This window comes from Patagioenas fasciata, chromosome 12 (genome assembly GCF_037038585.1).
Source record: "Patagioenas fasciata isolate bPatFas1 chromosome 12, bPatFas1.hap1, whole genome shotgun sequence".
In the NCBI taxonomy this organism is placed as follows: Eukaryota; Metazoa; Chordata; class Aves; order Columbiformes; family Columbidae; genus Patagioenas; species Patagioenas fasciata.
Genome location: NC_092531.1, coordinates 12016908 through 12044132, shown reverse-complemented (window position 1 = coordinate 12044132; position 27225 = coordinate 12016908). Strand labels below are relative to the sequence as shown.

At 39.3% G+C, this 27225-nt stretch overlaps 1 protein-coding gene across 2 annotated transcripts; it reads left to right on the top strand.

The window, feature by feature from the left end:
* The first annotated feature begins 945 nt into the window (after window positions 1-945).
* Window positions 946-27225, top strand: AQP9 (aquaporin 9). Of its 2 annotated transcripts, XM_065847043.2 has the most exons (7): window positions 946-1050; window positions 1335-1463; window positions 12104-12230; window positions 15156-15293; window positions 17774-17892; window positions 19513-19730; window positions 24888-27225. In XM_065847043.2, exons 2-7 carry the CDS (start codon window positions 1362-1364, stop codon window positions 25048-25050), a joined length of 867 nt encoding a protein of 288 aa, XP_065703115.1. In that variant the 5' UTR covers window positions 946-1050; window positions 1335-1361; the 3' UTR covers window positions 25051-27225. The 2 variants fall into 2 exon arrangements, with proteins under 2 accessions (XP_065703115.1, XP_065703116.1); XM_065847044.2 differs by lacking the exons at window positions 946-1050; window positions 1335-1463 and adding an exon at window positions 1486-1614.

Here is a 27225-nt window from a genome sequence, read left to right as displayed (position 1 = left end):
AGCCATGGGGCTTGCCACGGGCCAGCAGGGGTAGAGAAAGGTGAACACAGAAAAACAGTTATGAGTTAAAATTGGGTGGTGGGTGTGAACTGGGTGGTTAAGGGATGAAACTGCTGGTGGTGACTCCAGCTACAAGGAACACGGATCAGGTCCTGGCTTGAGGCAAGGGAGAGCACTGATGGGATGCCAGAAGTAGCCCACTTGCCCACTCCTGTGAGGGTGAAAAAGGTTTAGGACAGATACAAATCAAGGCGCCGAGCATCTACAGCACGTGTCAAAATAATCTACCAGAACTGGGCTAATGTTTTGGTGTAAAGTCAAATGACAGAAAATACTTGTAAATCAACCAGACAGTGTGTTAGTCAAGTCAGTATCACATCTGATAAAATCATTCAAGACACTCAAGAGAGTAAGAGTGTAATATTTTTCTCTAGTAGGCCCAATTCTTTGAGACATTCAGCAACTTTGTGTCTTAAGACTACCAAAAATAAAATTATAATGCTTCCCATGGTAGCACCTCTGCACTTTTAAGCTAAAGTATTAGAAATGCATAGTCACTCAGGGCCTCGCGTGCCCACACCACATTATAGGGAGCCACTGGACCCAAGCAGATTTCATTAAATGTTCCTAATCTATTCTGCCTCGCTACTCTTCTGTAAAGAGGGCAGGTCACTACAGAGCAAAGCATTTAGTTCAAAAAGAGTATTGTGAATTAATACAAAAATTCAACATACTACCAATGCAAGATTTCTCATTAGCCACTGCAGTCCCTTAGAAGTGACATGATGGGAGCTTTTGTTTACAGGATACAGCACAACATTCTTGCAAGCATTCACTCTCTTTTACCGTCTCCCCTTGAAAAGTTTTTGGATAGCCAATAGCGGCACTGTTCAAATCCCAATCTAGGTCAGAGAGAAATTTTTAACCGTATTTTGGTTCCTTACTTTGTGGTTTCTCTTTTTACCTTTCTTTGTGACCAGGGTGACAGGAACAACATTTTATTCATTTTTACCATTGGAAGGAAAAAAAAAAAGGAACATAGCAGGAAAGGTAATGATTAATCCATTCTGCAAGAAAGAAAAGAGGAGTTCTGATCGTGAACTTGCTTGTATTATCTAATCAGTATAAATAGAAGTGTACTCAGAGAAGGCACAGGATGGAAAATTAATGATGAATTGTTAGGGCATGTTGTTGATTCTGTCAATGCCTGCAGTCAGATGATTTCACTGGCTGTACAAGATGAAATCTCATATTTCACTGTATAAGTAAAAGTGGCAAAGTTCAGCTGAAGCAGGGACGAATACAGAACAAATTTTGTGTGTGTTTATAACTAGGGCACCAGAGCAATAGAGGAAGTCAAAATGAGCTGGAAAAGCAAGAGGAGTTTAAAGGAGAAATTTGCCTTGAAGAACAGCTTGGCTAAAGAAGCCCTCTCAGAATTCCTGGGAACTTTTATACTGATAGTAAGTGTCAGCTGCTTTCCTTTCTTCCTACTAATCTCATGTTGGACAGTGCTTGTAAAGGGACGTGTCTGCTTTTTCTTGTACTGTACCAGCAGCGTGGTTACTGTCTGACAAACATTGTACAGCCTTGAATGAATTGCTCCTGTTTCTGGTAAGTTTGTAATTCCTTTTTTCACCTGATGTAATTATCACTGGCTATAAAAAACAGATAGCTTTATGTATTACAAACATCTGATAAGCATTTGATTTCATGTAGGAGTAGAATTTCAGTAACTACCACATTCTGAAAAATGCCAATATGCACAGTGAATGTTAATAACACTCTCGGTTTTGTTTTTTAAAAGCTTAACAGTTCATTCTACTTTCACTTCTATGCACAACTTCCATTTGCTTTAGCAAACATACTGCTTTGCACATTAAGAGAATTTTAGCCGATTTATTTTCCTGTGCAATATAGAAATTTAGCTGTGTGATGTGTAGTGAATTTATTGGGAGTTGCACTGCTGAACCTTCAGAGATTTTTAAGTTAACTATTTTTTGTTTTGTTTTTAACTGTACTACACAAATTATACAGTTCTCAGTCCTGTAGTACTGCTACAATTTAAGTAAACACCAAAGCTCCTCATTGTCACATCTCCAGATTTGTTTTACTTAATTTCTTGCTCAATTTTTCTGCACATTTTGCACTGGGACGCAGAGCTCTGCCCTGCGATTAACCAGGGTAGAGAGCAGGCTCAGTACAGAGTTGGAAGTCAAGCAGCTAGAATGTTTATGCCAAACCTTCTTCCTCCTTTTATTCTGAACAAGTCTTGCTTATTGCTAAATATTTCATCATAGTGAAAGGACAGAAAAAAATAAGAAGCAGGCATAGTAGTGACTTAGTATATTTTATAACTGTAACTATATTAGCTAGATTTCAAGTAAGTAATCTAAAAAATTCCAGTAGCTCATAAAATAACATGAAAATAATGGTCTTTACTACACTTCAGCCAACTGAAATGCACAGGCACTAAAGTAACATTATTCTCAAATTTAGTACCATCCATAAGACATTTTACAGTAAGGAGAACATTTAGAAGCAAGGAGCACAAAGCACTTTACAAACAGTAATTAATTAAGTGTCACAACACCCTGGTAAGAAGGGGAAATGTTATTATCTTCATTTTATATATTAGCAAACCTCATTACAGCAGACTGCACAGGAAGTCTGTGGCAAGACTCTGAATATAACCCAGATCACCTGACTTCCAGTACTCTGTCCTCGCCACAAGATCATCCTCATCTTTCCATTAATACAATTAAGCAAATGAAGGAAACGTATTAAAGTGCAGATTAGACCGCAAATGCTATTATTTAATGTCCTGCTGCACAAGAGTAGAAGGAAATGCAAACCCAGAGCCCATTTTCTAGTATATTCACCATATGAATATAGTAGAAAATGAAGCTACAAAATCATTGTTGATAACCTGAGTTTCCCAATTCTATTTTACCCTTTCTAGTCTCAGCCTTGGTTTAAAGCAGAAAAGAGCCTCACATGGATTAAAATGCAGCTTTCTCAGTGCTTGGATACCTCAATTTATGTCGAGACTGCATAGCAGCAGTACAAAGTATTTATTGTGAAGAAACTGACTTTTCTGCTGTTATTGATTGCTATTGCTTTTAGGCTGTGTCAGCTAGTAAGTAGTTTCTCTTTAAGAAGAGATAAATATTAAACCCTTCACTTAAATCTGAACTAATGAAAGGGACACCCTGGTAAGTCAGAGGGCAGAAATCCTTGAAAAACAGACACCACGTATGCAAAAGCGACAGCTTTCTTCTACCACCCTATTGCTGTGTCTTAATTCTACTACAAAGTGAAAATGAGAGTTCAGGGCCTAAAGCACAGTTGATTCAGCTCTCTGTTGAAAGCCTTTTCATGTCCCTGTGATGGGTTTTACAGCCTGTGGGGAGCACCTGTAGCAAGGAGCAAGGCAGGGATGAACCTTTCTGTTACCCACAGGCTCCATCTGGAATTCAGTGCTACCTGATCCTTCCCAAATCTGCAGCCAGCCTGGCACCTCTGGGCATCAGCTGGGTGAAATTCTGTGGTGTCCCCCCCCACCCCCCCGCAAATTACCTATTTCTATTTTTTCTGGAGAACAACATCACAGACCATGTACTACTAAGAACTTGAACTACAATCTTTGGTAATTGTCAAGCCGTGCAACACAATTTTCCAAACTGGAAAAATACACAAACTGTAAGATTAATTTCAGCACATCTGGAAAGTGAGATAGCTCATTAGGCAACAGCCTGAGGGTCAGAAGGGCTCCACCTGCAATGTTGAAAAGATTTGAGACAACAAACCTTGAGAAAGTCACTGAGTATACAGGATAACATCTCTTGGTCATCCCTACTTAATATGCTGTGGTTTGCCTTGCAGCACAGTCTCAGAGAACATAAACTGAATTCTTTTCAGATGAAACTGAAGTGGAAGGTGAGCTCCAGAATCACAGCAAATGTGCTGACCATTACTGGATGCTCAGTCCAGCAGATGAAGAGGAGATACTCCTAAGTAATCCCTCCCAAGATGTCCATAGTCAGGTTCTCTGAACCAGCAGCTTGCACTGCAGGACTCGATAATACAGACATAGCCTGATAATACAGACATAGCCTCTCTCTGCTGACACAGTTTGTATTTAATTTTCACTCTCAAGAGCATCTTACTAAACAGTTTCCCAGAAAGGAGCTGTGCAGGAGCCAGTATCTCCTAGGTCCAGAGCAGTGTACGCTTCCTTGCTGAAACAGAACACAGGCTTCCATTTAGCATCTAACGACAAGTGGGTAGTAGAAATATTCCTATCCCAAAGCTCAGTCTCCAGGTGGAGGTGGCAGCCTCTTGCAAAACTCCCACTGAAGCAAATGTCTGTGTGTGCATAGAGGATGCAGTGCATGGAAGTGAATGGACCACATGACACCACATGCTGCAAACAGTCCAACTCAAGAGAAGGAAAGCTAATTATCTTTTGCTCATTAAAATATTTTCATCTTGTTTTCATATTCTGACCACTTCATTATCTAAGTTATCACTCCTGCTTTGTTGAGGAGTTTAGTCTTGCTTGAAAAATCTTTTAAGTATGACACTCCGCAGATTTGCTGAGTCCAGGAGATGAAACTTTAAACAACCTGTCTCTATCTTCCTTTTTGTGGCCCTACAGTCCAATGCATGTTAATTACAATACTGTACAGTAATATATATCTCTTATTCCAAACACGCATTAGAATCCTCATTACACGATGTTATTACATGAAAGCAAATGCAGCTTTTGATCATTTACTCCTTAAATAAGTGTTTAGCATTTAATACAAAATTACTATTTCTTTGTGCGTGATGAAACTGCTTACAATGAGTTTTGTTTAAGGTACGAAATTAAATAGCAGTAGCCTCTAACAGCTACCTTGTTTGCCATCAGCAGTAAATTTCCCAGAGTACATAATCTGGTATAATTAGCTCTTAGGGAACTTATATTTGTTAAAGCTAGATAAAAAAGGTTATGAAAACAGATTTGTAATTGGTATTTTCCTATGCCACTCAACAGCTTTTCAAATGTTCTATAATGCTATGAATACCATGGGCCTTAGCAATGTGTGCACTCTGAAAGGTAGCTCATATGTCACAAAGATCCATACATTAGGATCTCTAGCAGCAATACTATTGGACAGCAATAGAAGTCATTCATGAACCAAATGTCATAGAATTTAACCCTCCGCTTCCAGACCAAAACCATTCTTTTTATGGGAATAAGATGCTTCTTTTCCCCATGATCATCGACTCAGAGTTCTGTTTCTGCAAACATACCAGTTGCATACATTTTGGCGGCATGACATTTTGCTAACGGTTCTGCTGAAGATGTGCAAACTCTTCCTCTTTCTTGCTGCTGTATTAAATCAGCATTGCAAACAGAGAAGTCAAAGTGGTAACCAAGACCCTTAGTTGTGCTGAGGTTAAGGAGGTGTTCCTGCACACTGCTATTATTTCTACAATTTTACTATTATCAAAATCAACATTTTTATTTTCCTAGACAACATTCTTTAATTCTGCTGAATAGTTAGCAGTGTGAAAGAACTGAAAGGAAGATTACCTAGTTGTTCTCTTACCCTGAAATGTTTATCACAGCAAATAATTCTGAAAAGTCACAGGAAGGCTTTTGTTTTCAATACAAACTTTTCCAAGTATATGACATTTTAAACTTTCAGGTGACTCAGATCTTCTGTGTTGCATGAAAGTTTTAAGAGAGAATTATCTCCAGCTCTGCAACATCAGCCCCAACATGTAACTCAGCTCTAATTGTTCAACCAAGAGGTTCCAGTAATTTGAACTTAATTTTCTAAGACCTTATTCTGCAGATGCATTTTTTCCAGAGAGTTTGCACCTACAGGACCAAAGTGTAGGCATTCTCCCTGAGCCTCACAGAAGACTTGCATCCTTCCAACATTCAACTGCAAGTGCAAAACTTGAATTTAATGTTTTACAGACATGAATTTACAGACTGTCTTTTCAAAAGTTTTGGAAAAAAGTAGGTCATACAAGTAATAACTTCTTAAAACTGTCATAAACAGTTGGAGAACAGAATAAGATACAATAAACGCAGTTCACGCCATACAGAAGTTTATATCTTTGTGATCTCAACACTTGAATAAACCATTCTGGCTAAAAGCGAATTCTAGTGAGCTCTCCAGTTTGTGGTCAGGTTTCAAGGCAAACCTGACTCAGTTCCTCTAACCTGTTCCTCAAAGGCTTCTTTACTATTAAGACATTCAGCTTCTTTTTCCTGAACAAAACCCAGCTTCAATTGCTCAGAACCATGTGCCTCCAAACATGAGGGCACAGCAAAGACCCAGCCACCTCTTTGCCCCTTTGCAAGAGGCCACATTTCACTCCTGAAAGTTTGTATTTGAATATTTAATTTCCTTTTTCTCCTGAGTTTCTAAAACTGAGTAAAAGAATAAAAATAATCTTCATTGAAGAAACTGACTCAAGCCAGTTGCCCTATATAGTTCAGGAAAGAAAACCAGCATTTTTAGATGAAGAGGGTAATATTAATCATAATAAAATACGAAAGAATGCAGACATTTGCATTCTCTCTAGGTGATTTCAAGCTTTTATTTGTCTCCTATTGTGTGCGCAAAAGCAATAATAAAAATTTAAAAGCATCGTTTTATATATTACAGCATAGTCTGTCCCTCAATATTTTCACTGTATATTTTCCCATAGAGCAATTTGAACCAGATCTTTATGTTTTAAAAGCTTTGCATAAACAATTCATCCAAAGCCTTATTAAATTTACATTCATGTCTCCAAGTAGTAATGCTTTCTGTCATTAAAAAAATGGTTTCAAAATGGCAATCATTTTAAGGCTTATGTCTATACTATTTAATTAGCTAAATGATAAGTTGTTTGTTTCAGGGTTTTTTTTTAAACCCTTAATTTATTAGATAGCAAGTCTGTAAAAAATAAAGGGAAATCCATTAGAACCCAAGAGGATATTGTTTGTGTCCCGGGAGATCATCAGGAGAATGGATATAGCAATTTTTTATTACTCCAAGTTTGATTAAATCATAATGTAAAGAAATCTCCCCTGCCCCCACTGAAATATTTAATTAATGATAAATTAAGAACCATTTGTTTTTAAAGTATTTAAAAATTACTTGACTGGCAAGCTGTATTTTTATCTCACCTTAAAAATTTTAAGTACTATCTGATTTAACAAAAGACAGCAAATATTAAACATAAAACTAGATGAAAATTGCTCTTTCCTGGAAGGAGTTTCCTGCAACTTCAATTCTTGCAGAATTAATGCCCTGAGTTTTAGTAGATCTAATGTGTCTCTGGTTTTGTTGCTGTTAACAATATCATTCCTACTGAGAGAATGCTTATGAGCCCAGTCGGAATTAAGGCCCTACATAATACATGAACTAGCAAAAATATGGTTTTGCCTGGGAAGAGTTTCTAATTCATTATAAACCAACTTATTATGAAATTTAACAGGGAAATTCTTAAGCAGACTTGCTTTGCAAATAAAGTTATTGTAAATGAAATTAATTTCTAAAATATACTCTAAATTAAAGACCTTTAGAAGGACACCATCAAGTTTGTAATCAGCCTCTCATGTGAAAAGTTTATTTACCACTTTTATAAGCAATACCCAAACTAACCTTATATGGAAATGTTAATGGGGGATAAGGAGAATCTGACAAGACTACAGAAAATGACAACCAACCCTCTATGTTTTCATGGGTAATTTGGGTCAACGAGATCCCTACCTGCAGTGAAGAGCAAATGCAACCACCTCTCCCAAATCCAAAGGACTCCGTGGCTCTTCCTGCCTGTATACTCGCTTTTAAGAGCCTAAATACACAGTGCTAAGTCTGGCTGCTGCTTGGAAAACTCACGGAGGTTTCCCTAAGGAGTGAAATGCCAGGGCTTGCTCTCATGTCCTGGAGTGTCCCAGCAGTATCTCTCTGCTTCTGAGGGCTCAAACAGGCAACTTCAGGCTAGCAGGACACTCAGCATGAGCACACAGCCAGTGTCAAACACGCTGCCCTGCCCAAGCACCTGCCCCTGCACAGCATTGCGTAGGAACGGCTGCACGGGTGGCAGAACCAGGAGCAGTGCTGCAGGTCCATCCAGCCTGCAGACAGGGAGCAGCCAAGGTGTGGGCCAGCAGGAAACGCCTGTCTGGAGATGAGCAGGAGAACCTAGGTGGGAGTGTGGTGGGGGAAAGGGGCAGGGTTGCTGCCTTCCCAGAGCAAAAGCATCCTCACAGAAAATGCTGAAGTGGTGGGGGCATCCTTAGAGATTCTTCATAATTAGCTGTGGTTGTTTAAGTATGGTTCTGCCCTGAAGACTGGCTAAAATAGAAATTCTGAACTATTTTCCTAGCATTTCCTGACTGAAAGTGCTGCTGACTTCATATTCCTTGTAGCGTGCTGAATTCTTGTAATCTTGTAGAGCAACACCAGTTGTGCAGCCATTGAGGCCAAACTCTGTCAGCAGGGACACCCATGGTACCCACTGCAGGCATGTAACTCACCCCAGCTTGGCAGCTGCCAATGTACAAACTGCAACAAAACACACAGCAGTCTCTGTACTGCTAAAAAGCAGGAGACTTGGCTGCTTCTCTAATGTACAGTAAGAGTGCATGGCTATGGATGCACACTACCACTAGATGTGTTTGATAAGGGGCCTTTTTTATATCAGCATTCTGCTTTAAGATGTCTAAAGCTTTACAGACCATATAGAAAAACAGATTCCATAAAGTTCTGAATTCATATCTTGCAAGAAATCCTATTTACACTGAAAAAATGCTATTACAAGCACTTGCAAAAATCCTGAAAATAGCACAGAAGGAGGCAAAATTATCTTCAGTCTCCCTGATAAGTGGGATAGAGAGAAAGATCTGCAAACTTCCAGGCAGTGACAGCACATTATGCTCATTGGAGGCCGGTTGTTTTCCTTTCCTAATATTACCCTTGTTACTCAGGACAAAGAGAAGGATCTAATGTCTATGAAGCAAGTTTTTTGGCAAAGAATGTATAGACAGTTATTCCACACCCAAATGTGTTATGACAGTAATGTAATTGTGAACAAAAAGTCAGAACTTCAGTAAATTTAGGCAGATCAGACTATAGACAACTGCTAAGATGAAAATCTGGTAACATAAGATAAAGATATCTGGCTATATTCTACTGTAAATTAAACTCGCATCAACTCCATGTGCTTCTATCAATGAGTTTGTGTGGGTGCAGCTGATTGCTGAGCTTGGCCTAGAAACTTAGAATATTTAGTTACAACTTGGTGATCTAGTTAGTCTTAGTTCAGCCAACCAAAGATTCACAGGGTATTAAATTGCTGCTCATGTAATTACATGATTAGGTGATAGTTTCCAGTTATGTCAACCTAGCTACAGTACGTATGAGAATTTTTTTTTTCCTCTCCTTCTTAAAACAACAGCAGAAGGTGAAAATATTACCATAACATGGTTCGGATTTGCAAGTTCAGTTCCCAGTTTCCCCATCCCAGAATGGGCACACACTGGCTGTGCCTGCAGTAGTGTTCATTCACCAGACACGAGCAGACAGACACTTACCAGCATCCACCAAGCAAGACGCCAGTGCAGCTGTTTGAAGCTGGCTTGTATGCCCTCTTGTTTGTAGAGTCAGTCTGCTGAGACTGGTTACACAAAAACTGAGTGTCTGGAGCTGCATATTTCCCTATGATGTGCAGGGCAGAAGCTACTATGCCAGAGGACTACACAGCTGTTTCTGTACCGTTCTCCTCAGCCCTGGCAATCAGCAAGGGGAGGCCAGAGCCTTCCTCTGTTATTTCCTTCCCTTTTCTTGTGAATTTGTAGTTGATATACACAAACATGCTTCCTTTTCTATACCCATCTCCTCAACTCCTGTTCTGTTTTTTCATCATCCTTACAGAAAGTAATATTTTCAAAAGAATTACTATTTCTTGCAATCTGCAAAGTTTTGTCTGTGCAGATTCAGAACACAAGTGCACACGTGTGGATCTGCTTGCCTGAATGCAAACTGCACCTCAGTGTACTCAGGGCCCCAGAGCAACCACTGAACTCACTCCAGCTCTGAGCCATGTCTTTCACTAAATCTTGCTTGGTGCAATTTTCGGAATACTCCCTTTGAGAAATCTGGAAAATGAGGGCTAGGGCATGCCAATTCCACCTCCTCTAGACTTGTGCCCTAATCTTGAACTTTATAAATTCCAGCACACCCATTCTTTCTGTATTAATTAAACATATAAAGAGATTATGCATAAATTGTCTTAAATGAAGCTTTAAAAAGCCTTGTAATCTCAGCTATGAACAACTAAAATGTATATCTGTATGTACATCTGTGCTGACAACTTGAATTGCTAGGTACATGATATTAACAGCAAGGAGAGAACGCCCAACGTAAGCGTGTGTCATCCCTTGCACAGCAGTTGGCTGCAGCATGGAATATGTCTTGTAGCTCTCAATTACACAGTCCAACAAACCACTGCTAACACCACCCTACCCTTATGCAACCTTACAGCTGTAACTGGCACCAGACAGTTTTGTTTGCTTGCATGATTAAAACCTCAAGGCAAGAACTGCACCTGGGTACATGACACAGTCTCAGGGCATTCAGAGACACTGTCTGCTTTGCAAAGCTGGTTAAGAGCGTAATTTTATTGAGAGATTTTCTGTCACCTTTTGGTATTTGTTAAAACCCTTGGGGAAATAATGAAAACAAAAGTATGATTTCACTTGTTTAAATTGCATCAGTTTTAGTAAGACTTGCTTGTTAAACTGCAATCAACAAATTTTTTTGTATTTCTGAGAGGAGACATTTTGCCACTACTTTTGCAGTTTCTGAATGTAACTGAAAACAGGCATTTCTAAAAGAACTAAATTTTGTGTATTCAAATATGCATAGTTAGGAAGAATATTTGCAATACAGTTATTGGTGACACAGTAATGCAGAACACTAAAATGAAGCAACCAAAGCAACTGCATTGGCTAAGATGGAATGATTTTACAGGAAAAAAAAAAATCAGATTCTCATGTACCATCAAAGGAGGAATATACATATAAAAATATATATCCAATTTAACATCAAAGTAATTAAGGTTGCTCAAGGTAAACCTAGTCACATCCCAGAAATTGTGTTATTAAGATCACTTACAGTTGCAGAAAAGCAGAAGTTTTCAGAGTACAGATATTATTTGGGTCCTTATTCAGTGAAGCATTTAGGCATATATTGTAAAAGGAGATTTTCAAGGACGCTAATTGATTTCTGCCAGAAATGAATCAGCTAGCCTATCTCAAACTAAAACCTTTTGTACCTTTGAAAAATCTTTCCCACAAACTTTAATAGGACCTAAACCTATGCTTGAAGCTAAACAGAAATTTTAGAACTGAATAAACATGATCTTAAGCGTATATTTAATTGTGTTGCTGAACTTCAGGCTGAGAGGAACCAACACAAATTGGAAGCTAGTTTAAATCCATTGAGAATACTCCAATGTGAACTATTCAGTTATCCCAACTTCAGTTAATTGTTCAAACTGCAGAGTCAGTGAAATATTTTGTTAGAGCAATAGGCAGCAAAATAGGAACACACACTTATCTCCAAACAGTTGTCTTATTCCAGAGTTTCAGCATTGAACATTAAAAGCTTTTTGAAATATCTTTCCTGACATTTATAGTATTCCTTTTGTTGCTTATAACAACAATCTTGAACTGCAAACTTACCACACAGAGTTAATTCCCTCTTCACTTTCAGATGCAGAGCTTAGTTGCAGAGGCTGACAGATCTTGTTTAGACTCCAAGTTCTGACCTGTATGCCATTGTTGTACCTGAAGATGGTTTTCTGGGAAGGGAGAGGTCCTTATTAGCAGACATTATCCCCGGTCACAAATGAGGGGAAAATAAAGAGTGAATGTCCACTGCAAAGGCAACAATGACACACATGCCGCTAATTTCAAATTCTAGCATTGTTTCAATATTTAACAGCATTTTCAGCTATTCCTGGACAGCAGGAGGAGTTGCAAATCAACCAATAACATTTGACAGACACACTCTCAGTTTTACATTTCTCTTTTAAAACACAGGCACTTGGATGTGGGTGTGTGGGACAGGATGTCCTTAGCCGAGGAGCCTATGGTGGGCCCATGACAGTATCACTTGGATTTGCAATGGCAGTCACCATAGCAGTGTATGTGTCTGGAGGGGTTTCTGGTAAGTGACTCCTTTTTTCTTATATAGCATTTATTACCATTGTTCTAAGGCTACCCTATTAAGTTACCTCCATTTCATGGTATAAACAATTATGTATCTAGCAAAAGCAAACACAATTACAGCAGAATCTGCATCAAAGTTTCGCTAGTAAATCTTTCGTGTTCTTGTTTCCTTCTGTTCTTTGAGTTTTACAAAATCTTCCACCAAATTCTGGTCTGAACTACAGTGTGCAAATGTCGGCAGACCTCTGGCCTTTATCGAAACTGGCCTGTGCAAACCAGAAGCTGCTTGGTCTTGCTCTGAAAACTCTGTCAATAGACATGATCCCAGACAGCACAGGCACTGCGTTTAAGGAAATAACCATGAAAAGCTTACAGAATCCTGATACTCAGTTCTCATAGAGGCATTTCTTGCCCTTCATAAAGTGCATAAAGTCAATCTGGGCAGATATCTCTAGGTGTAACTAGACCATTATAAATAGTTGCTGTAGTGGAAACCACTGTGGCCATTTCTGTTCTCTTACAAATCCTTTTAGAGACACCATGCATGAAGAGGTTTCTAAGTTCCCATTAGAAAGCACTCAAGATACTAGCAAAACAGGCAGTCTTGTTCCTGCCATTGAAAGAGAGCAGAATGGTTCCTTAATACCACACAAAGTTGAATGGTTCCTTAATACCACACAAAGTTAATTCATTTCTATTATCTGAACAACTTTGAAATACTGCTTTTGGTTTACATGTAGGCAGGTAAACTCTTCTAATGCAGTATCATGAAAAAAACCTGTAAACACACTTACCTGTCCTACATTTGCATCTTTAAGGGACATTCATCTCTACTATATAGAAGATTAGAGTTCAATCCCAGCAGGGCAGAGCAGCTGCAGATGTTGCAGTATTGTGCTTCCTGTTGTTTTCCCATGACAAAGGATTCTTCATGCAGTGCATTTTCTCTGTGGAAGAATAGGAATAGATATTCCAACAGGATGTGACTGTCCAACATATGATTATTAATGAGCACTTTAGAATATCAGTTCCAATACAGAATTTGTTAGCAAATTCTGTGGTTCTTTGGCCATGAAGTCTCTTGTCTAAGTCTGCACACTTGGTGAATTTGAGCTTTTATCTAGGAAAACTCCCTTTTTTGCCTTTCCTCAATGTCTAGATAATTTCCCACAAACTCATGACTGTGATCACTGCAACTACAAAAGAATGGGGAACACACTGTCCAAAGTGTACTTCTTTTTTTAACCAGGAAACTACCAGTGGCACAGGAACTTCCATATGTCAGCATGAGAGCCTTCAACTAGACTTCTCCTTTCCAGATTTAATGTTAATCAGACATCTCTAACATTATTTTGACTTTTCCTGGCTGTCATAATCACCTTGTATTGTATACAGGTGGGGAACAATATCAGGTGTTGAAAGAAAGGAAAATTATTAATTCCAGACAGAATAAAAAACAAAAGACAAGACAAAAAAATTATCAAAATTCATATGAAGGCTGTTAAATAAGGTGCCATCCATTTGCTCCGTGCTGAAGAATTTGAAACACAGTGAGGAGTTCAAAATTAATTCAAGACCGGTGCTACTAGGTCAGAGTTTTGGAAATGATACAAAGAAGGTTTTATCCAGCTTGTTATCTGTGTTTGTTCATTATGTATCAAAGGTGCCTGAATTTCATAAGATAATGACTCACTGACCTGAAGTGCAAGCAAACACAGAAACTGTACTTAGAGGCTCCTTCTCCACCACTAGCTTTTGATAGACAAAGGTCATGCTCTTTTAGTTATTTTATTAAAGACAAAGGCCATATTTTTCTGATAACCATACAGGCTGAAGTGAAGCTTTACCTGGATGATAAGCAATGGATCTGCTATGTCCTTGCAAAACTTGGGGCTTATTGTGGTTTTACTGCGGAGTATCATTTAATTTGTTTATTTATTTAGCAATTTGTATTTCTTCAGTGTAAACTACACATTTGTAAAAAACCAAAGTTTTCCAAAACCATTCAACACTTTTCCATGTTGATAAAAGATGTTGAGGGAAGTGACTGGCATGTGACATAATAATAAATACATTTTAGAAACTAAAATTGTCATGAAGAGTTCCAATGTTGCTGAAATCTTTTCCATGTGTGAATTTAGGTGTAGCTACTCCTAAATACAAAGGAAGGAAACTCCACAGGAAATAAAATTCTGTTTCAGCACAGCTACTTCATCAGTTTCCTTATTGTGGACCCATCACGGGGGTGTAAAAGCTTGGTGAAAATGTGTGATGAAGAACTGTACGTTGCTGTCCTCAGATCCCATCCAGACATAGGTCACCTACAGTCAGCATGAAGCTGAACAGCCCATACATTATTTTATGTTCATGAAAACTGAGTTCCTAAGTAACCCCAGGTTGAAGACAGGGACATAAACATGACTAAAATCCAGGGCAGTCCAGTTCTGCCTCAAGATATATGAGCAAGCCAGTAACAGTCCTTAATGTTAATACATGCTTGCTAAACTGAATGTTCTATTGCCCCCGGACTCCCTTGAAAATAAAGGCACAAGCCCTTGAAGAACGAGAATATGTGCAGAATGACGGACCTTCTCAACACAACCGATAGGGAAGATTTAGCCTTTTTCTAGAAAAGCTGTCTATAGATCTATAGTTTATATACTGCAGGACAGCAGTCTGATAGGTAACATGGTCTGTGAACATGAAGCACGAAGCTGGATCTTGGTGGATACTTGCTTTTCCCCTGCCCTGAACTTTGTCCAACTTGTTTCAGTTTAATTGCAGTCAACATTTAACTGCAAAATAACATCTAGAAAAGCATGTACTAATCTTGTGCTCAAAAGTGCTCACACTTTTACTAACCCTTCACCTATTCTCATTATCTGAGTCACTGATATGACTTATTTTGTGATCTATTTTTCAGGTGGTCACATAAACCCAGCCATTTCATTAGCCATGTGTGTGACTGGAAGATTAAAATGGACCAAATTACCAATTTACATATTAGCACAATTCCTGGGAGCATTTGTTGGAGCAGTGGCTGTCTTTGGGATTTATTACGGTGAGTACACCTTAGACACACCCAGAGGACAAACCAGAGGTCAGGTAGTCTCTGAAGCCCCAATTTTTCAATAAACACCAAGCAGGCAGAGGACTGTTCATACAGGGCTAATGGCAGGACTGGAGCTAAAGCCATAAAGAAGAAAGGAAGAAGCATAAAGAGTCTGATGAAAAAAAAGAATGACTCAAACATTCCAGGTATCCTACAACTTTTCTGAAGCACTAATATGCCAGGAAATGTTCTGAAATTTAGAAAAATTATTAATGGGAAATCAGATACTCTGAGATCATGTATTTCTCAGTAAGGACTTTAAATTACTTAATAGCCAGGGTATAGGGCTATTCATCTTCCAAGCAAATTAGAAACATTAAAGACTTGATCCAAGTGCCTGTAGGCAAGTATCACCAGCGTTGCTCACTGAGGTTACAGGATATGAGATCAAGTCCCTCCTGACTAAACTTCAGACCACCCTAAAGAGGTAGTTTTCCAAGGTAGAGTGATAAAGGAGTCAGTCACATATTAGAAGGGGATGGGGGTGGGGTGGAATCTTGCCCCTATCCTTGAGGCAAGTTTCCTTTCCACAGTGTGCCACAAAAGGAAAAAACTTGGCTCCCTGACTTGAAGAATCCACAGAGTTGGATCACTTATTTATCAGTTGGATCCCCTATTCCAAAACTCTGCTTCTACTTTCCCAGCCCATCCCCTCCAAAGCCTCTCTTTTATGGACACCATGTCTCCACACAGTGATGGGTCTAGGTGCAACAGAGAGAAAAAGAAAATGGAAATGCCTATTGTAGACTAGTTAGGTACTCAGTATCAGTAGTAATCACAAACAGAAAAATCTTCGGGAACTGTGGTAACTATTTTGGGTTTGGTGGGGTTGGTTTGTTTGTGTCTGAGGAGGAGGTGTTACTGTTAGAATTTGGAAACTGTGGGATTCCTGAACAGAATTTCCATCTGAATCCAGTCCTCCTCTAGCCAAGACAGCCAGGACTGGGGCTGTGGCTGGGATGCAGCAGTACATCAACATGCACATGGGGTTAGGGGCGGGTTCACTGTGTCCTGCCACAGCAGATAGGGAGCCACCACAGGGGACCCAGGGCTGGGGTTAGGGTTACAGACTTCTTCCTGTTATTCAAAAGTGCAGGATATTCTCATATCCCTATCCCTGCTCAAGTACTTCGCCCTCTTCTTGTTCTTACTAATTCCCAAACCTCTTCTGTGCTTTTTCCTTCCTGCAACTTGCCAGAGTGTTCTGTACTCATTGAGGTCCACTGAAAACTCACTGGTAGAAAAACAGACATTGGAGCTCAGCACCTCCACCTTCCCCATGCACATGTGCCTGAGCTACATGCTTTCCTTTTCAGCCATACCCCTGAAAGAGTGAGGCCATGTACATGCTAGGCTGCTGAACAGAAGGCCGTTGTAAAGGTGTACAAAGTAATTCACAGCTGAGAAATTCTCTTTTCCTTATCCTTTTTTTTTTCCCTCTAATAGTTAAATGCAACAAAATAATCTGATACTGCAACAGAGGAAACCTGACCAAAGTAAACAACTAAATATTCTCTGCAGCCACACTGTAGCCTTGAGCAAACCTAGAAAATACAGGGGCAAAGTGTAATGGATTTGTTTGCTAGCTTCAGAGTAAGCTAACCCCCCTCAGCATGACTTCCATGGGAGATGGGGAGCTTCTTTCTTTACTCACAAGCATCACCTCATCACTGAATCCATTAATGAAATAAGGGCACAGTGTTTGTTATTCATCTGTTTATGTAGATTTTTGAGTGCTTCCTCTTAGTGTCTAACATTTCAGGGCTTGTCAAAGTAGCAAATTATTCTGACATGGAAGTCATATTATACTACTTAAAATAACATAACTATGCATGTATTTATAATATACAGAAACCTCTACTATAGATATAAATATACACTAACTTAGATGTACTAAGAACTAGCCTCTCCCCTCAGATGACTAGTATTGCAGTTGGGTGTAAAGCCCAAGCAGAGTGAAAAATTCAATCTCCTTTAGAAGAGGTGGTCTCTGAGGAGAGTTCATTCCCAGAAGTCATTGCACAACTGTCAAATGGAACAGCACTAAGGCCTGGTGCTGGTTATACACAACAGTACAAGCAGGATGCTCTGCATTTTTCAGGGCATCATGCCAAATATAGCACCTCTAACAGAATAATGCAACTGGGTCCAGGATCAGAAAATGCTCCCTGGCATTGAGTGTGCAGGAACGAGCAGGGGATAAAACAGCCCAATTTGAAAGCTGTGATACATTAAACAAGGTATAGGAGGAGAGATGAGACACAAAAGTATAATTAGTATATCACCTCAAATCCATTAACTAAGCTCCCAGATAAAATGATCTGCTTCAGTTGAGAACGTGAAGTGCACAGACCTATCACATACATTCTTGTCCTAGAAAACCTAGTGTTTATGCAGAAGTACAACCAGGTAATGGCTGTTTTCTATAGATGCCTTTATGGAGTACAGCAATGGAATACTCGAAGTCACAGGACCTAACGCAACAGCACATATCTTTGCAACATATCCAGCTCCGTATCTGTCCCTCATTAATGGATTTGCAGACCAGGTAAGGGCACTTGCTGTCTTGAGTCTACAAATTAAACACACTGAAACCTGTAAAACTGAGTAGTAAAAAAAATACCTAGATTTCTAATGGGTATGACAAATCTCACCATTTTGGTCATTCATCACTGTGTACAATAGCAATGAGAATGCAATGCTGTTTGTGGGGGGGTTACACTTCAGTCATATTTTACAATCAAGATAATTTCAAGCAGTTCTTTCCACATACATCATATTAATTGTTGCACTCTACTCTTCTTTAATGCAATATATATAAGAGATTTTCCTCAGCATAAATCAGCATAAATCCTCCATAAACTTCAGCAGAGCTATGTCCACTTACATCAAGTCCAGCCCATTTTGTAGACCTATTATTCCTTAAGCAATATGTAAGCAGCCAAATTAACATGCCTTGAACAACTGAGTTTTCTGCTACTATAAGCCTCCTCACTAACCATCTATTTGCAAATAGATTTGTAATATATTATTTTTTACATAACTGAGTCTGAAAAAAAACTTCATTTCTAATCTGTATCCTCTAATCCCACTTATCCAACTGTGAAAAATGAAGTTTCATATGTTCTATCTACTTCTAACCAATTTACCTGTCTTTTTCAGGCATACATAAAACAAATATACTGCATAAGTAAACTATGAACAACTAGAGATTGCTGGAGCACAGGTCTTAAAGATTGTGAAATTTGGCTTCAAAAAAATTGAAACACTGTTTTGAACTTTTGTAAGAAAGACTAATCTGATTTCTGCTTTGCATCAGTCAGACTTTTCCATAAGATCTTTTTGCCCATGGATATTTTAAAATTAAACCCAGACGAAATAAAAATAATTTCTAAAACACCCGAACATCAAGTCAGTATAGAAGTTGAATGTTTTGACATTGCTGAAACTTTTGTCTGTTTTCCCCCAAGTTAATTATTAGCAAAACCAACATTTACAAAGCACTAGATTTAAGCAGAGCAGCATTTCCATCAAAGTAATTCCAAGAAAATTTCCTTCATCAGCTCTATTAGCTTATGCAATACAAAGTTCACATTACAGTTACACGTGCAACCCTAATTTAGGTAACTCCTAATTTTTAGCTGCTCGATTTTGACTGTGTAGACTTCACTTTTTTTTTTTTTTCTCACATTATGCAATGCCTGGATAAAGAAGTGCATATTTAATCTAATTTATCACTGCAAGCTACAGTCGCATAAAACACTTTCATATCAATGTAACTGGTTGTTTGGCATAGCAGAACTACCAAAACTCAAGTAAACTGAACTATTAAATTGATAGGAAAAAATGTGGAAACAAAGCATTAGACCTCACACAGGAGATGCCTTTTAAATCCTCTATTCTTTCCACAACAGGCTGTTGCAGATTTTTTTTTTTTTTCCAAGTGTCCTCAGCACATTGCTTGTCTTGTTCTTTCAGCATAGGTATCAAAACTTTCCATTACTGTGAAGAAGAGAGGCACTGGTTTCCAAATTTTGCTATTCTGTATAGTGGGAGAAATCTAAATACCAGCCCTAAGCCACCACAATCCACAGAGCTGCCATGCCGCCTCTTTTCATTATTGGAAGGAATCTGCACATATTCATTCAATATTCTTTCTATTGGCCAGGTGATGTCAACTGCTGTTCTTCTTCTGGCTGTATTTGCTATCTCTGACACCAGAAATAACGGTGTACCAAAGGGCCTGGAGCCAATTGTAGTAGGACTTCTTATAATTGTTCTTAATTTCTCCTTGGGAATGAACAGTGGCTGTGCCATGAACCCAGCCAGGGATTTGGGCCCAAGGCTCTTCACAGCCATCGCAGGATGGGGGATGGAAGTATTCACGTAAGTATCCCTGGATATGAAGTAAAATGCTCTTGGCTAAAATTGCTTCCTAGGAAAGCAAGATCCTGATTCAACATGGTACCAAGTCATACTTTATATACATATAGGTAATTCTTTGCATACCACAAGCAGCTATTCACGCACTTTAAGCCAGACATCCTCTAGGAACTGGGCTTTAAAAGGATTTCCTGCTCCCGGGGCAAATCAAATGAGCATTATCTCTAAAATCAATCATCGTTTCAAGCAGAACCTTCCCAAAATATTAGGGATTCTTAGAGGTCACTGAAAATATAAGAGTGCTTTCCTCTCTTGTCCTGCAACCTTCAGAAAAAAAATGAAATCGTGAGAGAGTTAGGTGGGAATATTTATTGAGTGCTGTAAAAACACAGACATATCAGATTGATTTAGCCTATTATTACTACTGAGTTATTGCAGAAATATACAACAATCTGAAAGCCTGACTTCCTGCCTGGAAGCAAAGGAGTGAATACAGGAACGCTCCCCGCGTTTTCCCACACTTGAGAGCATGCTCTCCAGTCCCTGTGCATGTGTGTGTGCACGCACACACACTCTTGGCTGGCCAAATGCACAGCTAATTAGTTGCACATCAAATCCACAGCTTACACCCATGCAGTGTAAGAGGCACTCTGGGACTTCTAAGTAAGAGTAATCTGTCATCAGGAGGTAGATATTTTGGCTTATTTTTGTGTAGTTTGTTTTTCCAGTTATTTATAAGTAGGAATCCCCAGAAGTACTGTAGACCACCAGAGAGCTCTAGTTAATAGATTTCATTTTAGCTACTTCACCAAGTACAAATAATATGTAGTTATTTACTATGACTTCTATCTACACAAATCATGTGTCTCAGTAGAGGAGAGCAGTAGCAAGGCTCTTCTTGTACAAAAAAGCTAGGCAGGGCATAGAAGGAACAGGCACACAGCCACACCACACACCAGGTTCAAAGCTCAGCTGTAACTCAGCTCTGTTTGGCCGCTGGTGGGAGCTCAGCTCTCTAGCCCTGTTACCTCCAAAATCCTCTTCCCCAGCAGCTATTATCACTGTAAGATTAGACTGTAATTTTTAAAAAACCAGCAGCCCACAGAATTACATCTCACCTAGGACTCTCCTCTCACATGCCTATTTAATTATAAGTAGTCGTTGACTGCAATGTTGATTATGATGTCATGTGCTATAATCTGCAATATATTGTGAAGTTGGCTATTACATTGCTGAAAAAGTTTGGAAGCCTGATTGTACTGTGGTCTATTCACAGAATACCTGTAAACTCCCCTCCTCTCCACAAGTAAGGTCTTACTCATTTACATTTAAGATATTACAAGAAAACTCTACATCTGTACCAATATGGGTTCTTCCCTGATTTAGTTTTAGGATTTGTATGCAGAGAGGAAATTCATCACTGTAAAGACTGTACTAAGAAATCTTAAAATAGGAACATAAGAAAATGAGATAAGAGATCTCTGGCCATTGCCAGAATAAACTTACAGCAGTCTCAGGGATGTATAAATGGAGGAAGAAGCCTTCTTCCCTGCCTTCAGTTATAAGGTTACAGCTATATAAAGTTCAAGGGAATGATACAAGAGGAATATGTTCTTATCTATTTACAGCACAGATCCAGGTGGGACTTAGGAAGAACTTTTTTGTTAGGTAGCTGGAAGCTTTGGAACAGTTACAGGTCATGGGAGGAGTCTGAATGACTGTGACTGGGATCCCAAATGCTCTGCTGGCATTACATGTGAATGAGAGACTTGAGTGAGGCAGCAACAGTTGACAGCTAAACCTTGGATGTCTCAGCCTAACTGGAATTCGCAACCTGAGGCAGGTGGTTAAGCCCTCTACTAAAAGGTATGTCCAGGAACTGGGACCTAAGCATGAAACATCCTCAGTGACGTGGATTGCTGCACAAACCCAGCAATAGGAAATACTGAAAAGACAAGGAACATTCATCGAAGTGAGGATGGAAGCCTCTCACAAGGTGACTGAGTCATACTCTGTCTGGGTCAGAAGGTGTTTGAGTGCTGCCTACAAATCAGCCAGGGATCATCAGGAAGCCTCACTTTAGAATATATCAGATACAGAAGGATGAGACACTACACCCTGATCCCAAGCAACTGCTCTAAACATTGAGATAAGCAGTTCAGTGGGAAAATCCCCTCTACCATTCTCTGTGCTTGCAGGTCCAGTAAGTTCTGGTTTTATCACATTCTCAGCATGGTGTGGTTTCCCTAGCCAGTGCAATGGGATTTGTTTTGGTTAGAGGCTCCCATTAGAAGCTGTTCTGACCCACTGCAGGTGGAAAGATGTCTGCCCAGTACCCTATGGAGAGCACCATTGCGCACACAACAGATGCAGTCAGCACCGTAGCCTGCTCCTGCCAACTGCTCCTCAGCCTCCTGGAAGCAGGTGCCACATATCGCAATTGCCCTCATCACTAGAGAGCAACTGCTGACTTTAGAGATCTAGGTGTTTGTAATGATTTGTCCTAAAACCACAGAGGTAACCAGCACTCTTTCTTAAGCACATGCTTAATATGCTAATAAGTCTAAGAAAAGTTTTGGATAGTAAAGTTTTGTCTGTAGTGAGAAAACCACCAGAGCTTTGCATACAACCAACTCTGGGTTTTGACAAGTGTAGCAGAGCATGAGATGGCAGTGAGAGAGAGAACCAGCTCTACCGAACAGTATTCCACAGCAGCACGAGAAGCCAGCCGTAGGATCTTTCTCCGCGGTTGACGCGCAGCGCTGCCGGCTCTGCCTGCCCAGGGCAGGCCGGGGACGCGACGTTGGCCGGCTCGGGGACGCGCTCCGGCCGCCGCCAGCGCGGTAACGCTGACACCTCGTGGCCGCCGGCCCCGCCGGAGGCACGTCGCCCGGACTCAGCCGAACTGCATTTTGGAAAGGCTCGGGAGATGCACCTCTTATCTGCACAGGGATTTGGATGGCAAAGTGGCCTCTGAAATATTTTGCGTGCTTCGCAGAGCACGGGACAGGAGCCAGACACCTTCCACTCTGCTGAATGCCTGAACTACCCTGGCATTGCTGCTAGCAAACGGTGTTATCTCACCGTTCCGCAGCAGCTGGGTAGGTGAGAAGTGTATTTGCAAGTCTAAAATGGGCCACTGTGGTTTCCTGGTAGTTTTTGCCATTGACTGAAGTGCCACTTGCCAGGCCTGTGCCTCCTCCTCTCCACAGCCAGCTCTGTCCCGCTCTGCCAACCGCAAAACCACCTGACAATGACAAAGGCATAGTTGGATGTCTTTCTGCTCACTTGGCAGCACAGTTGTAAACTAGGGCGTAATGGAATCAAGGTGACTTCAGTGAAGCTATCTCTGTTTGTCACAAAGAGTTCTTGCTCCTGTGTTGATGAAGGAGGATCAAGTGTCATGGAAACGCATAACTCAGCTGTGTCCTGATCCCATTTCAGCTTTGGCATTGCCCTCTGGAAAGGTGTCCAAAGCACAGCTGACAGCAGCTGCTACAAATCCAGGCCATGATTTGGAGGTGGTCATGCCAGAGCCAACAAGGGACATGTCAGTTCACAGAACAGGACAAGAGAAACCTGCCAAGAAACACCTTCATTATCTGCCCACATACCTGCAGAGACATACACAGAGGAATATATGCAAGTATTTGATACAGATTCTGTTGTGCTGATTAATTCAATAAAACCTCAGGTCCATGCTTGTTCCAGAAATTCAGGGGCTCAGCAGACGTTCATGACTAAACAATAAACAGATCTATAAAAATTAGTAGAACAATATTGGGAGTTATATTATATCCTAGGGGAAAAATCTAAATAATTCCAAAGGCAAAACATAAACAACCAAAGCATTTCTGAAGGAGGAATAATATTATCATCAATAGAGCACTGTGAGATCAGCCCTTGTTCTATTTTTGTGTTGTGACTTAACCCCAAGTTCACTTCTGCATAAATTTATAAAAACTGAGTGCTGAGTAATTATCCTTGGAGTTTAAAAATTCCTCTGGAAGCTTCCTGTAAAGTTCTTCTCACAGTGAATTTGTCTCTTTTTATTTCTGAGAGAAAAAAAATATTACCTCTCTATCATCAAAACATACAAAAATAGAGGTGGTTGGGTTTTCAGTGCAGACTCACATATTCAATTAATACCGCATGTTATCAAATCAAAACATCTTCATGCACCAGTGCTGTTAAGAAAGTCTTGCTCTGAAACCAGTGCTTAGTAATTCACCGTCTGAATGTGGACCTGCAGGACAGGGAGGGCATTTCTACAAGCCCAGGTCTCTTGAACAAAGAGTTTGCTATTTATTGTTTTATATTTTTAGTAGTGACTTGTTTCTTTAAAAATGTTCAGAAACTTACACATTTAAAATTAAATCCTAGTAATTATGCAAAGTGAATGTAAACATTTCAGTGAAGCCAATATGCCAGACTTTCTTATTGAACACAGCAATTCTAAGAAAGATGAAGTTTTAGGTGTATAAGACTTCTAAACACTTATTTACCTCTTACTGAAAGACCCCATATTTTAAACACAAAGGCACTACATCATGAAATTTAAATCTTGACCGCTCTAGTCAAGTAAAATCCACTTTACGGTCACTGTGTTTTATTACATTCCTTAAGGTAATCGTGCTCAAAATTGAGTATAATCTATTATACTTGTCAAAAGGAACACTGTTTATACTATTGCAGGCCCAAACTTGCAAGTCTCCATGCAGATGAGATAACCCATTTTTGCAACATACATTTGCATTAATCACTTCCAAAAACCTATTCATGAGCATCTGGCAACAGTATCAGTCAAGACTGCTGTGCAGTAAATATGTCCCAGTTCCTTTCATTGTGAGTCAATGAATCCCATTTTCCACAAGGGAGACATTATCCCCTGCCCCCAAACAGACATGCAGCAGAGAGGCCTTATTTTCTAAGGTGTGAGTACAGCACACAGACCAACATGTCTGGAGGTTGTTACTTGGCATGTACAGAACAGACAGGGGTGTCATCCATGTACAAGAAATGTGAGACAAAATAGCAAGGTCTGCAGTACAGCGAGTGTCACATCACCATATTCATTTGGTGCCAGATACAAGATAGGGTGTTCACTAGAAAAACAAATAACTTTTTTCTTCTTCTTTTTTTTTTTTTTATGTTTTACAGAGCTGGAAATAATTGGTGGTGGGTCCCTGTAGTTGCACCTATGCTGGGAGGTGTGCTTGGAGCAATGATATATATTGTTCTAATTGAAATTCATCATTCAGATACGCAGCCAGTAGAAGAAAATTCTGTGCATGGTAAACATGAACTGACCAATGTGGAGTAAGAAGAAACTTTCTCATTTTGTTGCACTTTTTACACAAATGATTTGTTTGGACCATTTTATAAAACCTGTATGCCTCAAGTAGAAATTTATATTTCAATGCAGAAAAACTTACGTAGATTACAAGCTCAAAGGTGACCTCTTTCCATGAAACATGGGGCTGATCACATTCAAAATGGGGAATTTAGGGTAGGAAGGGTAAATTGTTATTTTCATAACTTGATTTGAAAGCCATATCTCCTATATTAAATTGTAGTGAGATGATGCACTGACCTGTTAATTTAATAAATTATCTTAATCATGCTGCCTAAGTAAATGAAAATAGATGAGATGTTGTTACAAAATGGCATGCATAGGTAGTTAATTGGTTCGTGCTAAATTCATGTGTGCACTGCTCACTTCTTACAGCCACTATTTTAGAACGGCTCATCTGAAAATTAAATACCCCAGTTGCAAAATGTCAATTGAAATAGGTTTAAATAACTTACTGAATTTTTATGGAGCCACTAATTGAACAGCAAGCAATCAACTAATCAGTGATGAGTTTTAGTAACTAAGAATATGATCGCAACAGGTAAAAACTGTGTGTTATGAGATCAACACCAAAAAGACAAAGCTGTACTTCTGCACAAGTTCTTCACAGCAGTAATGTTCTGTTAATTTTAAACTATTTACTTGACATTCATGCTGCTCAAAATTAAAATCCTAACCTAGAATATTAATCTGAACCTCTTCTGCTATGCTTTCTGCAGAAAATTAATTCCTCTGGAGATGGGCCACCAACATAGGCCTGTGCCATGCAGAGGTCAGCAGAAGGCCTATGTCTCTATAAGCTTTGATGAGGCCTTTTGTTGCTCATCTATATGGAGGGATTTTATCTGCTTTGTGGGAGTGATTTTTATTTTGGTAGGAGTAATTAAAATTAGTAACTGATTTTGTCTGAAATAATAGGGGCAGGTTATCACTTATGGTGCTAGAATTTTGCACACTCTGTAGGCTTCATGTGCCTCACAGGACTGCTTCCTTTAATACACCATGGAAAACATTGGGAAAAACAGAATACAGGTCAGGAATGAGAAAGGGACAGTTTATTTATACAACCTGCTGAGTGAGCAGCCCACACTTGCTGTGCATCTGTGCATTGGCCAAGGTACATATAGCTGTATATTTCCTCAAAATCCTTCTGATCACAACAGGTTTGGCCTGTAAATCGACAGGAAATCTTGTTTCTCCTACATATGCCATCCCTCTGACTTTCTGTATAGGTGATATTTACTTGTCTGAAGTTATCAACATGCAAATCCTAAGCAGTGACACATTAGCGTGAGCATAGCAATATCTAAACTGTGCTCTCAACAAGTTGTTGTCAATTCTGTGTTTAAAGAACTGGTTTTTAGACTTTGTAAATTCTTTGAAGACACGTGGTACTAATATCACAATTTGTACTGACTTCACAAACACTAGAATTTCATTCAGGAACAAGGTGTTATAGCCCTGTCTCAGATTTGACATAATTTTCATTTATAAGAATGAATTTCTGTTTTAGGGACAAAACTTAGTTGAGTCTTAGCTACAGAGCCATGACCAATATTTATATAATATAATGGGAACAATAATAATAATTTCATGCCATAAGCTTCCACAGACATCATGATCTGTTTTGTGCAAAACAAAAAAGTATTTTTACTTCGTATAAACTATGCAATTTTCTAATATCAACTGATATTCAGTGGTCACACATGTTGAATTAATATAATATAGTTTGCAACATGAAACAGTTTTTCCAGCTGTAAAATGTTCTGGTTAATGAACTAACATTAATTAGACTTAATATTTTTAATGTTGGAAAAAATTCATTTTCAGACCATTGCTCGACTTTCAGTCTGGATTTGTTATTTTTCTTTTTTGAGGCAATGTGTTTGTTCTTTAGAGCTAAACTTAGTACTAGAGTAATTCAGAGAGTGATCATGTAAATAGTACTGGGTTAAAGGTTGGCAACTGCATGTTGTTTCATAGAAGCCAGTGGAATTGTTCACAACAGGAGGCAATATGGGCAAGGATAAGTGCTCAGAGACTCGAGCTCAGAGTTTAGTGGATATTGTACTTTCTTGTAGTTCTGACCGTGGATCTCAATGAATGTGTTGTGGTTCAAAATAAATACAGTCAATCTCTAATAAA